This window comes from Lacerta agilis, chromosome 15 (genome assembly GCF_009819535.1).
Source record: "Lacerta agilis isolate rLacAgi1 chromosome 15, rLacAgi1.pri, whole genome shotgun sequence".
In the NCBI taxonomy this organism is placed as follows: domain Eukaryota; kingdom Metazoa; phylum Chordata; class Lepidosauria; order Squamata; family Lacertidae; genus Lacerta; species Lacerta agilis.
In genome coordinates this window covers 19,698,592-19,711,503 of record NC_046326.1, presented here as the reverse complement: position 1 = coordinate 19,711,503, position 12,912 = coordinate 19,698,592, and the positions used below count along the sequence as shown (strand labels likewise).

The window sequence follows — 12,912 nt, the reverse complement described above, 5'->3', positions numbered from 1 at the left end:
GCAAGGACTTTCCTACATACATGTTATCCCTCCACCTACACTCTGGGATTATTAGCTTTAACTTGATTTCTCTTCCACCTCACTGCCAACAGTGTGGAGGTGAGAATGCCAGACTAGGACCTGGGAGACCAGGGTTCAAATCCACACTCAGCCATGAAGCTCAGGCCAGTTGCTGACTCTCACCCTAACCTACCTCACAGGGTCATTGTGATTATAAAAATGGAAAGAAGGGAGAACCATGCATGCTCTTCCAGCCCTACCTGGAGATGCTGAGGGTTGAATTTAGGACCTTCTACATGCACAGCAGATGCCCTGCCACTGAGCTTCAATCCTTCCCTGCAGAAACCACTGTCCCTGGTACTGCAGCATTTCAGGCTTCAGTTGAGAGGATACAGAGTTATTGGATTCCTGTCATCAGTAATTCCCCACCCACAGAAAACTGGCACGTCAGCAAAAGAGATCTAGCCTCACTTTTCACACTTGTGTGCAATTGTTTTGAAACAGCATTTGAATCTGCTAAAAGTCCAACCTGCAACTAAATGGTCCTAGGAGCTCTGTACCACCCATGTGTTAATTACTTCACCTTCCATTCCATCCCTGCACAGCAGCCTCTGAGATCATTGGAGTCCAGCTTAAATCTGGGAAGCATCACCCCAAGACAAGGGAGGAGTTTCTACGGAAGGGAGCTGGCAGCAGCAGCGTCTGCAAAACCAGTCTAGGAGCAACGCCCATCCAGCTGCTGCTGCTGCTGCTGTCAAAGCAGAAAAATGCTCAGGGACTTCTAAGCAGGATCTGGGTGCCAAGTCCCATCCATCAAACTCTGCAAACAAGTTGTGGGTGGGATTTGTGCCTGTGTTTGTGGTACACTTGTGCATGTACCAGAGACGGCAGAGAATCAGTTCCCACCCCTTTCTCTCTGTCATAATACTAGAATGAAACAAAGCTGAATAATGAAAGGTTCCAGATGGATGAGAGGAAGGACTTGGTCACACAGGAATCTGCTATCCCAAGAGGCAGCGATGGCCAGCCAAAGAGGACGAGACAAATTCATGGAGGTTCAGGCTACCTGTGGGCTTCTAGCCACAATGGCTACTTCGCAGGGTTAGAGGTAGTGATCCTCCAAGTACCTGTTTGCTGGGCATCTCAAGGGTGGTCGTGAGATGCTGCTGTGCTCAGGTCCTGGCTTTTAGGCTTCCCATGAGCATCCTGCGAGAGCAGGATGCTGGACCAGACGGGCCTTTGGTCGGATTCAGCAGGAGCATGGGGAGCCGTGCTTGCTTGGTTTAATCTAGGTCAGTGATGATCATGCAAATTGGCAGCAGCTCTCTGGAGTTTCAGGCAGAGAGCCTTTCCCAGCTCTGGGGATTTCAGGGATTGAACCAGGCTGGTTTGCATGCAGCCGTGGGTAAGTAAGTTTGCAAGGTGCCTCCTGCATCCCTTCTCTGGTAGACATGGATTTTAAGATGTGCCCAGTATAAGCATTTCCCAAGGGGCTTGGTTTTCCCAGACAGCAGTATACAGTACACATTGATCAAGCAACATGCGTTATCACCCAGCATCCTTATCTTATATTCTAATAGCAAACTGAAATGGAGGGGGAGCCAAAGCAACACCCCCACATGAAAGAAGTACTGCATGAGCAGGCTTAGGGAACCCCCCAAGGGTTGCAGATATCCTGGCTGGGACTGATGGTAGTTGTAGTCCAAAACATCTGGTTGGCACCAGGTTGTGGGAGGCTACTGTACACTCACTCCTATGCTTCTGCCTGGTTGGAAAATATTCTGTAATGTTTTGTTGACTCCCAGCTTTTAAAACACGTTACGTATCCTGTCTGTTAATGTTACTTCTTTTTTCAAGAGGAGAGTAAGCGGAGCTCAGCCTGGCCTCAAAGTCACACCTGGATGCTTCTCTCCTCTAATGTTAGATTCATATGGAGAAGAGAGTTATTGTTAAGTGATGAGCAGCAGGCACTCTGTACATGCTCAAAGACACTTCTTTTCCTGTAGTGAGCTCTTGCAGAAAGTAAGTTCTAGTGTCTGCTCAAGGTAAAGAAACAAAACAAAATGATGGGCACAGAGGAAATGGAACCACCAACCCACTTCTTCTTTGTTTACAGCAGGCATAGGCAAACTCGGCCCTCCAGATGTTTTGGGACTACAACTCCCATCATCCCTGACCACTGGTCCTGTTAGCTAGGGATGGTGGGAGTTGTAGTCCCAAAACCTCTGGAGGGCTTTAATTTGCCTATGCCTGGTTTACAGCATTTCTGTCTCAGCCTTTAGCCAAAAGGTGTGTCAGAGTCAGAGCAGCTTACAAAAATCAATATAAGATGGTCCTGACCTTAGGTTCACAATCTAAAAATATGTGACACAAGAGGAAAATAGGAATAGGAGGGAGAAGGCAAAAACCAAGCTCAAGCACAAGTTCTTAAAAGTGACAGACCATGTCAGTGAAAGTCCTGGCTGTTTTGCGTTTGATGAAATGGGTTTCCTTGCCTTTCATCCCGCCATTGCTTTTATGATGAGGCACTTCCTTGGAACTATAGAGAACATTTATTTACACCCCACCTTGGCTCTCCAGCTGTTTGGGGACTACAATTCCGATCATCCCTGACCACTGGTCCTGTTAGCTAGGGATGATGGGTGCTGTAGTCCCCAAACAGCAGGAGGGCCAAGTTTGGCCATGCCTGCAAGAAGCAGCTCAAGACCTGCTTCTCCCCACTCCTCATTCTCCCCGCACAACCACCCTGCGAGGTAGGCCAGGCTGAGAGGCAACGTGGGCTGGCCCGAGCTCACCCAGAGAGCCTCTACAGCTGAGTGGGGAATTTGAACCCGGATCCCCCGGTCCCACCGCACCCCCACTCTGACCCCTTCTCCGCCGCCCTGCCGGTTCCTGACTCTTCCTCCTCCCTCCCCTCCCGCCTTCCTCTCCCCTCTCTGCCCCATCCCAGAGGCGCCCGTCCCTCGGAGCGCCTCTGCCTCCGACGCGCTTCCCCGCTTTGCCTGTAGCTCTTGGCTCCGCTCTGCAACTCTCCGGTTTCCATCGGAGTTAGGGGAGGAGGGAGAGAGGGGAGGGTGGGGAGGGGGAAAAGAAGGCTGGCCGGCGGGGCTTGCTTGCGGCCTCCTTCGCCAGAGTAAGCGGTCCTCCTTCTTCCCCAAGGAGCCGGGAGCGCCAGCTTGCCAGCCCAGCTGCAGAGCGCCGCCGCCGCCGCGTGAGTATCACAGATCCACGCGGGCTGGTGGGCTAGGGAGGCTGGGCGACCGGTTGCCAACTTGTTTGCTGGGAGCTGCCGTTTCTCCCGACTTTGCTGACACCACCTTGCTTTTTGTTTGGGGACTGACACGATCCCTTTAGAAGATCATCCGGGGGTTGGGAAATGCCTAGCGAGAGGAGATTTTGCTTTCTTTGGGATTGATTTTAACCCGAGTCACCCAAAAACCTTGCCCAAAAAAATGCACTGGAAGAGCCAAGAAATTGAAAGAAAAATGGCAAAAGTTTGTGGCTTTTAAGAAAGAATGGCTTGATCCGGACCCCACCAAGGGGCGAGTGTGTGTGTGTGTGTGGATTCCAATTTCGAGTTAGTCCTGTTTTGATTGAGTATTCATTCTGATTTGTTCCACAATGGTGAGCCTAATTTGCTTGTGGGGTGTTTATACATCTTCCCATGAATTAGTCGTTCATCCCACACTTTTCAATCCATTTTCCCATCACTTTCTCAGCCACCAAAAGTCTGGGTTGGCTTGTTTAAAAGTGGATTTGTTGCCCCAGAGGAAGAGAGTGCTGCAATCTACTTGAATTACGCAAACCTAGATTTCCTGAGATGCTCTTGAAGCCTTCCTGCAAAATAACATACAGTACAGGATACGCCCAGAGGAGCATCTGGTGAACATTACAGAATTTGAACTCTGGGGTTTCCTGGTCCTAATCAGACACTATCTGCTAAGCCACTCTGACTCTTGGGAAGGTGTGGGAATGAGAGGCTTTGATTGCTGCAAGTGCCCCACAGGTTGGAAAGAAGGTCAACTGTTCTGGACAGATATTCACCATTATATCTCATGCACAGACACCTCAGCCGCACAAAGGTAACATTCACATTATATGCAAAAGTTACTGCTATTTGCAATCCACAGGCAGGAGACTAATACTAAAAGTCAGTAGTGGAACTTGGTTTTTGCTTAATGCTTAAAAGGGCCTTGTTGTGCCTTTTATTCTCAGTAATCATTGCAACAGTCCTGCTAAATTGGCCTGTTTTATTAACTCCGTTTTGCAATCCGTTGTAGATCAGACAGAAATCCTAGAGCCGTGAAGACAGTACTATATGCCAATGGCTCATTTTTCTGCCTACATTAGTATAGTTGCATGCCACCCCAATCTGAGCTATGCGAGATTCCAGGGGCACCAGGGATTACCGGTACCCAGGGTTTGGTTTCCTCAGAATGAGGAACAGCAGAGACATTTATCTTTATGATATATTTGCACATATATACAACCTGAGCCTGGGTGTATGGGGTGTTAGGGGGAGGGCAGTACTTTTGCTGGGGGGGGAGCACCCCACCCTGCACTCAGCTCTCACCTGTGGTTCCTAGAAGCTGTGAGCATGTGACAGCAGCCACACCCTGGGAATGGCTTTGGATGGCTGGCTAGACCAGGTGAGGTTAGCTGATTGGTGAGTTAGGGACTTCCCCTGCATGCAAAGACAGGCTCTGGCAGATTGAGCAGACAAGACCAATGGTCAAGAAGGTGGTTTCTGCACATGCTATAGAGGGAAGGGTGGGGCAGATGGGGCTCGCCAACCCGAGAAGGTAGCACATCTAGCAGATGGGGAACTCTGATCCTCCACTGCCTTGCCGGATATATTTGGGAGAAGAAAAGGCTAAGGAGTAAACCCTACCCAAATCCGGAGTGGAGACCCTAAGACAGTTGGATGCTGCCTTGTGCACCTCCTTCCGGCAACAGCTGGTGCCAAGCATCTTGCTCTGCTTTCCTGTGGACCCAGCCAACGAGGCCAAGAATCTTGTTGTCTGGGCAGTTCAGGACCTCCATACACACTGCCCAGGCTTGCACCCCTAGGAGGTCACTTCAGTGCTGATAATGCAGCAGTTTGTCTACACACACACACACACACACTGGGATATTGGGGCTAGGCTCCCCGAAGCATATCCTCCTCCTCCTCCTTCTTTGGTGATCCCTCGTAGCCAAGTAAGATTCCCTTCCACAAACACAGTCTTAACAGTGAGTCCGTATGTGACTGTGGAGGCCAATTCAGGATCCACATGCCCTTCCAACGTGGGGGACATAGGTTTCCGGGTGGGAGTTGATCATGGTGAGGGTTTGCCAAATGTGCTCTCCTCTTAGCTCGTTTCTCCCTTTCGTCCTGAGTTTGAGTGTCTTCAAAGTCCACAACATCTTTGGTAAAGGCTGTTCTCCCATTGGAGCACTTGCAGGCCAGTGTTTCCCAATCGTGGGTGTTTATACTACATTTTTTTAAGATTTGCCTTGAGAGAGCCTTTAAACCTCTTTTCTTGACCACCAGCATTACGCTTTCCATTTTTAAGTTTGGGATAGAGCAGTTGCTTTGGAAGACGATAATCAGGCTTCCGAACAACATGACCAGTCTTCAACCAGTTGATCTTGAAGAATCATTGCTTCGACACTCACCCCCACACACACACCCCCAATCCTTACCAGGCTCAGGCAATGCTGAAAGAATGTAAAGCATCGAGATTTTGGATGGGTTCGCTGCATTCCAGTCCTATTAGCTATGGCTAAATCCCAAAGCTGAAACTTATAGGAGCTCTGAAGACAACCTGGGCACTTGCAAAAAGTGGCAAAAGATGGCAGGGGCAGGAGGGAGAGGGGAAGAAAAGAGAAAGGAAAGGAGTGTTGTCAGGACAGGCTGGCTGGCAGGCAGAAGGAGGCAAAACCAGGACAAAAGTTCACAGGCTGATTCTGTGGTTTGAAGGCTGCATTGTGTGCCCGGCTGGCTCCTGGCATCAGTTGTGCCTCTAGAGGACTAGCCTCTTGGGAGGCTCTGGCTTCCTTCCTCTGATTCCATGGGAGGCGAAAGGAGCGTGACATCCCAGGCAGTTGCTTAAGAGCCAGTTGACATTTTCTCCTCTCTGTCTCTCTTCCCCCTGCCCCCATCACTCACCACAAAATACACAAAATGCAGCTCAGGAAATCCAGAGAATACTGAGCCATTTGAAGCTCCCAACTGTTCCAAGGGAATCATATGCATTAATGGATTTAGGTTGCACAATTGCTAGTCTTACAGTTGGATTAGGGTGTGGAGGCTCCCTGGGAGATAAACCATGGGGGTGGGTGTCTAAGAGGCAATACTCTGCTCTGGTTTTGCTGGAGTTCTTCTAACTTTTCATGAAACGGTTGCTGCGATTAATTTCTGCAGGGAGAGGTGGAATGCTAACCTGATTAAAAAACCAATTGGACCTGGAATCTTAGCTGCAGGTCTGTGGGATAAAGGCACTCTGCACATGCTCAGTGGCACCATCTTTCAAATTAAACCAGCTGGAAAGTTGTGTGGATTAAACAAAGATGGGGAGAACCATGTACACCACCTTGTGTTCCTTGGAGGAAGAGGCGTGATAGCAATATAATAAATGAATAATAATAATAATAATAATAATAATAATAATAATAATAATAATAATAATAAATACTCTGACTGACTAAAACTCTGGAAGTCTAATGCACCAGGGAGCAACAAAATTCATAGGGAGCTGCCTTAGACTGAGTCACACCCTTGATCCTTCAAGCTCTGTACTGTCTACACAGATTGGCCGTGGTTCTCCATGGTTTCCCTACCTTGGAAATGCAAGGATTGAACCCCACAGACTTTCTGCATGCAGAGTAGATGCTCTGCCACTGAGCAGCCCTTCCCCTGCTTAGTCTAGTCTAGGCCAAGCATTCTAGCTTAGTTCTCTCCAGCTACACTACTTCCTATTTACAGTGATTGTTTTGTTTTGTTTCAACTGTATGGGAGAACATAAAAGGAGCCGATCTACTAGGTCTGACCAAAGGCCCATCTACAGTGGTGCCTCGCAAGACGAAATTAATTCGTTCCGCGAGTCGTTTCGTATTGCGAAAATTTCGTCTTGCGAAGCACAGTTTCCCATAGGAATGCATTGAAATTTTCGTCTTGCGAAGCACAACCATACAAAAATTTGTCTTGCGAGTCACCTAAAAAAATTGCAAAACCCTTTCATCTAGCAAGTTTTTCTTTGCACGAGGCATTCGTCTTGCGAGGTACCACTGTACATAGCCCAGCATCCTCACAGAGACCAATCAGATGCCAGTAGGAAGCCCGCAAGCAGGACCCTAGGGCAACAGCACTCCCCCCCCTGTTATTCCCAGCAACTGGTATTCAGAGGCTAGGTCAGGCATCCCCAAATTCGGCCCTCCAGATGTTTTGGGACTACAACTCCCATCATCCCTGACCACTGGTCTTGTTAGCTAGGGATGATGGGAGTTGTAGTCCCAAAACACCTGGAGGGCCAAATTTGGGGATGCCTGGGTTAGGTAAGTGTAAAGGGACACCTGACAATTAAGTCCAGTCATGAATGACTCGGGTTGCGGTGCTCATCTTGCTTTACAGGCCAAGGGAGCCGGCGTTTGTCCGCTTCCTCAGACAGTTTTTTTGGGTCATGTGGCCAGCATGACTAAGCTGCTTCTGGCGAAATCACAGCAACATACAGAAACATCATTTACCTTCCCGCTGGTGCGGTACCTATTTATCTACTTGCACTGTGTGCTTTCGAACTGCTAGGTTGGCAGGAACTGGGACTGAAAAATGGGAGCTCACGCCATCGCGGGGATTTGAACCGCCAAACTTTTGACCGGCAAGCCCAAGCGGCACAGCGGTTTAACCCACAGTGCCACCCACGTCCCATTCAGGCTACTGAATACTAAACCAGTCATACTGCAGACAGTACATAGGCATCACACCTAGTAGCTACTGGTAGTCTTGAATTTGTTTAATCTTCTAAAGCTATCCAGTTGGCAGCCATCACTGCCTCTTCTGGAGGAAAGAAAAATCAACAGTTAACTATGTTATCTGGCAAATTTCAGAAGGCTGGGGAATGCAGAGATGGTCTCAGCTGCTGGGCAGGTTTATATGGGGAAAAGCAGTCCTTAAGGCATCCCAGGGACAGATTTAATAGGCCTAGTTACCTAGGGCGAGTAGGCAGGTGACCATTCAAGGAAGGTTTATTAAACTTGGTCCTTTTGGGGGCATAAACACATTGGATTAGGTAAGCTACCTGTATAAAATAAATGAATTTGTGGACCTGTTTGCAAAAAACCACTTCCCCGAGACCATTTGGAGGTATCTGACAAACTCCTCTCTCTGTAGACCCCCCCCAGAAATGGAGCACGCCGTCTACCTCTTCGTCTTCCTGCTTACATTGACCACAGAGTCAGTCCAGATTGAGGACAATAAGATCCCCAGCCTTTGCACTGGGCACCCCGGAATTCCAGGCAGCCCCGGGATCCATGGTAACCAAGGCCTGCCAGGCAGAGATGGGCGTGACGGGCGTGACGGAGCAGCAGGGATGCCGGGAGAAAAGGGCGAAGTTGGTCAACCAGGTAAGGGCACCTCTGCCTCAGGAGGATCTCAAAGGCCTTCCTGGTGCCTGAAGGAAAACTGTTGGCCTTTAGATGCAAATGAGGCAGGTTGGGGGCGGGGGGGGGGGGGTTGGTGGGAGAGCACTATTATTTCCAGGTCCATTTCTATCATGCTAAGCAAGCTAATTCTGCAGAAGCTCTGAAGTGGGTAAGTCCAGCATTATTGTCTCACAGTGTATTTGGGGGAAGGAGTCCACACTGTGTTAAGTTATCAACTCCATAGAGCAGGGCCAGCCTGACTGGTGACCCATTTTTGTCTGTGCGGACAGCCAGCTGGTTTTCAGAGCTATGCAAGCCCCAACCATCAGCAGCTGGGCATGGCTAAAAAGGCCTCGCAAGCCAAATGGGGAGGCCTGGCGGAAGTAATAAGGCCTGTGGGCTGCAAGTTCCTCACCCCTCTGAGGGAAACGAGGTCATTTAAATTAAGACCCAAACTTCTAACCATTGTAGTCGCCACAAGCAAGACGAGGGGATAAGCTGGTGTTTTGCTTTGTACTCTCTTTTTTCTCAATTAATTTTTACTGCTTTTCAAAAAAAAAATCATCAAATTAATTCAAATTTAATACAAAAGTTGACTTCCCACCCCGCTATCTTGATGTTTCTCTTCCCTTCCTTACTCACTGCTCAATGTTACATAATTTCCTAATTCCATTTTGAGAGAAGAGTTAGATAGAAAAGGAAAAAAGTTAGCAAATGATGCAAGTGAAGAACTTCCGATTTCCCATCCGTCAGTTACAGAAAATGTATGTGTGTGTGTGTGTGCGCACACACACACACACATACACACACACACAGTGGTACCTCAGTTTTCGAACGTCTCCATTGTCAAACATTTCAGTTTTTGAACTCTGTAAACCCAGAAGTAAATGCTTCGGTTTTCGAACGTGCCTTGGAAGTCGAACCGGAAATGCTGCTTCCATTTTGAGTTTTCCGTTTTGAGGCTTCTGTACTGATTTTTCGGTTTTCAAACGTTTCAGAACTCAAACGGTCTTCTGGAACGGATTACATTCGAAAACCAAGGTACCACTATATATAAAATCACCCTCAGTCCATGCAAAAACAAACAAACAAACAAACAAAAACCTTCAGTCCATGCAAACATCCATCTTCTCCACTTTCTGTTAAACAATTTCTTTAAAGTCAGGGTGTCTGAGAATCATTCGTTTCTTTTCCTTAGGAAAAGTTCAAGACAGGTTCCATAATTATTAATAAATGTTAGCCATCTGTTTCTTTAAATTTCACCTTGATTAATTCAAGCCACCATTACTCCATATTGCATAGTACTGTACTAAATTCTTCCATCCATATCTGTGTTAAAGCCTCTCCATGGCGAAAACACATCAGATCCATATTCCATTCTCAAACATATCCTAACACTGTCCTTGGTTGTTGTTTTTTCATTCCGTAAAGGAGCAGTGGGCCCCACAGGAGAAAGAGGCAGCCCTGGCCTCAATGGGTTCCCCGGAGAGAAAGGAGTGCCAGGGGAGTGCGCAGTGGCTCCCCGCTCAGCCTTCAGCGCCAAGCGCTCCGAGTCTCGCAGCCCTCCCTTGGCCGACCAGCCAATCGTCTTTGACGTGGTGCTGGTCAACGAGCAGGGACATTACGACGGCAACACGGGGAAGTTCCTCTGCGAGATTCCGGGACTGTACTACTTTGCTGTCCATGCCACCGTCTACCGCATGAGCCTCCAGTTCGACATTATGAAGAATGGCAAGTCGGTGGCCTCCTTCTTCCAGTTCTACGGCAACTGGCCCAAGCCCACATCGCTGTCCGGTGGCACCCTGGTGCGGCTGGAGCCGGAGGATGAAGTCTGGGTGCAGGTGGGGGTGGGGGACTACCTCGGCTTCTACTCCAGCATCAAGACAGATAGCACTTTCACAGGATTCCTGGTCTACTCCTACTGGCAAAACTCTCCCGTCTTTGCCTGAGAGACGACTTGCCCCTCTCCGCCACGCAATTTGCGGAGGACTCCCGCGTTCCCCTTCTTGGCTCCGCCACAGCTGTCGTCCGTGGGGACACCTGTGGCCCTTCTTAACCCGAGGGGTGCGGCACCCCTTTAGCTAATGCCTGTAAAAGGGTTGTAGGTTCCTCCCAGAAGGTGTCTGGCAAACCCTCAGGCCAAGGTCGGGGTAGCTGTGCAGCAGAGAAGTTAAGTGACCTTTGTAGCGCACTAGCAAACAGTGTACTCCTTGCGGAGTAGATTTACTTTCTTTCTATAGATATATACACATACATACTTAGGGCTCGGCCCCACTTGCTTCGCTCGCCAGCCCCACCTACCCCTTTGGTAACCACCCTTCCCCACATCAGATGTCAAATGACAATATGACTTTTAGAAGACATCTGAAGGCAGCCCTGTAGAGGGAAGTTTTTAATGTCTGGTGTTTTATTGTGTTTTTATATTTTGGTGGAAGCCATCCAGAGTGGCTGGGGCGCATATAGATAATAAAATTATTGTTAATATTTATATCATCTGACCAACCACCTTCCCTTTATTACACCCCCTTGTCCTCCGCTCGCAGCTCGCCTGAACCTCCACACCTTTTATAAAGGAGGAGGGAGGCATAGTTTACTGAACGGCTCTGTGAAGCACCTCTCTTTCCTCTGTCAACCCTCACTGCAGGCATGTTTGACAGAGGTCAGCCAGGCACCATTCAAGAGCTTGCCTGGGCTACCCTGCCATTTCTCGTGCTGCAGCTGATGTGGCCATCTGTCGGCGGCCCTGTGAACTGCAAAGCATGACATTCCGTCCTTTTGTTTGTATATAGGGAGACAGGCCATCCTTTCCTACAGTTCCTCAGAAGCAGTCCAACTGGTAGGGGCTGGTGTATTTCTGCAGCTCCTCCTCTCCCTGTCGAAGGGGAAGGAGGGTCCAGAGCAAGATCGCTAGGATCAAACCACTATTAAACCATGAAATCAGCCTTAACTCGTATATGGCATTTAGGGCCAGGCAGTATCTGGTTTTCAACATTGTGCTATATCTCCAGCTAAACCTCATGATATACCAGCAGTGCTGGCAGAGTTAACAGGGACTGCAGGAATCAAGAGAAGCATTGGCTGGCTTCATGATTTTCCCCACATTGTGATCTTTGCATAGAGCACACACACACACACACACACACACACACACACACACACCACACAATGATTCCCATTACATCCCCAGGTAAAAATGATGAAACCAGTATCACAATGTGGACTTCAAACCGGTTTTGGACGATATATTGATATATCACCTAGCCCTAATGGCGTTGCAGAGAGAAATTAGAGTAATCGCACAAATGAAAAATGCCACAGAAGGAATTATTTAAAAACAACAGTAATTGTGTGAATGGGTCTTTCCCCATGTTATCTTCTTAATAGGGTAGCACTTGCACAGAAGCCTCCCTCCCCTCTCTTGCTTTGGCAGCCTGTAGTGGCTGTTAGAAGGTTCCAACACAACAGCCACTACAGGCAGCCACAGATCCAGAGTCTTCTTGTGCAACATTCCCAGCAATGAAAGGGGCCCATCACTGCTCAATCATTTATTTTTAACCTAAGAAGTCTGGAAATCAAGGCTCTGGCTGTGTTGTTTTCCTGTTCCATCTGGTAGGAAAAGAGCCTCTTTCCTATTAGGTAGCTTGGGTCAAGATAAAGGTTGCAAGCTGGCTGCTCTGCTCACAGCCCAACTATCAGAAAGGGTTCACAAATTCTCATTCATAGACCAAGCAGCAATAAAAAGTTTAGCCTAGATGTTATAGACGTGTGGCATGAGTTATCCACTAGGGGGCTCCCTGAGCCCAAAGTTAAAAAAAATTCTGGCCAAGTTAGTTAACCCTAGAATAGATTTTGTTTGTAAGATTGTTTCACGCATGACATTTCTTTTTTCCTACATGGAAATTTGAGTCTGTTAGTCTACAATTCCTGTATGCAAAGGATGTGTATATGTATCTTCCAAAGTGTCTTAAATATAATGAAAAGATTTGGGTGCTGTTTTATATCTTTGTATGGCAGGGTGAGTATCAGTGTTTGGAGAGATCTTTTTTACTGGTAGAAAGCATTTTGGAGGGAGGTGTTGCAATGTTTTTCCCGACTCCTGCTCCTCAACATTTTACAGCAGCCCAATAAAGTGAAAATAAGTGGGTGACATCCACCCCCACGCATTAAACAGAGTTAAAGAGAGCAAAACTTCATCTGTTTCAATTCTTGTATACTAGAAATTAAAGAACCTATTGATTCATTCCCTGTCTTTGAACTGATGAATTCATCAATTTAACCCCTAAGCCAGATTGC

At 48.0% G+C, this 12,912-nt stretch overlaps 1 protein-coding gene across 1 annotated transcript; it reads left to right on the top strand.

Moving 5' to 3' along the window:
* Nucleotides 1-8,376: 8,376 nt before the first annotated feature.
* C1QTNF5 (C1q and TNF related 5) lies at nt 8,377-11,035 on the top strand. Its single transcript, XM_033172436.1, has 2 exons — nt 8,377-8,601; nt 10,051-11,035. The coding sequence occupies exons 1-2, from the start codon at nt 8,382-8,384 to the stop codon at nt 10,566-10,568; spliced, it is 738 nt and encodes a 245-aa protein (XP_033028327.1). The 5' UTR covers nt 8,377-8,381; the 3' UTR covers nt 10,569-11,035.
* Nucleotides 11,036-12,912: the final 1,877 nt, after the last annotated feature.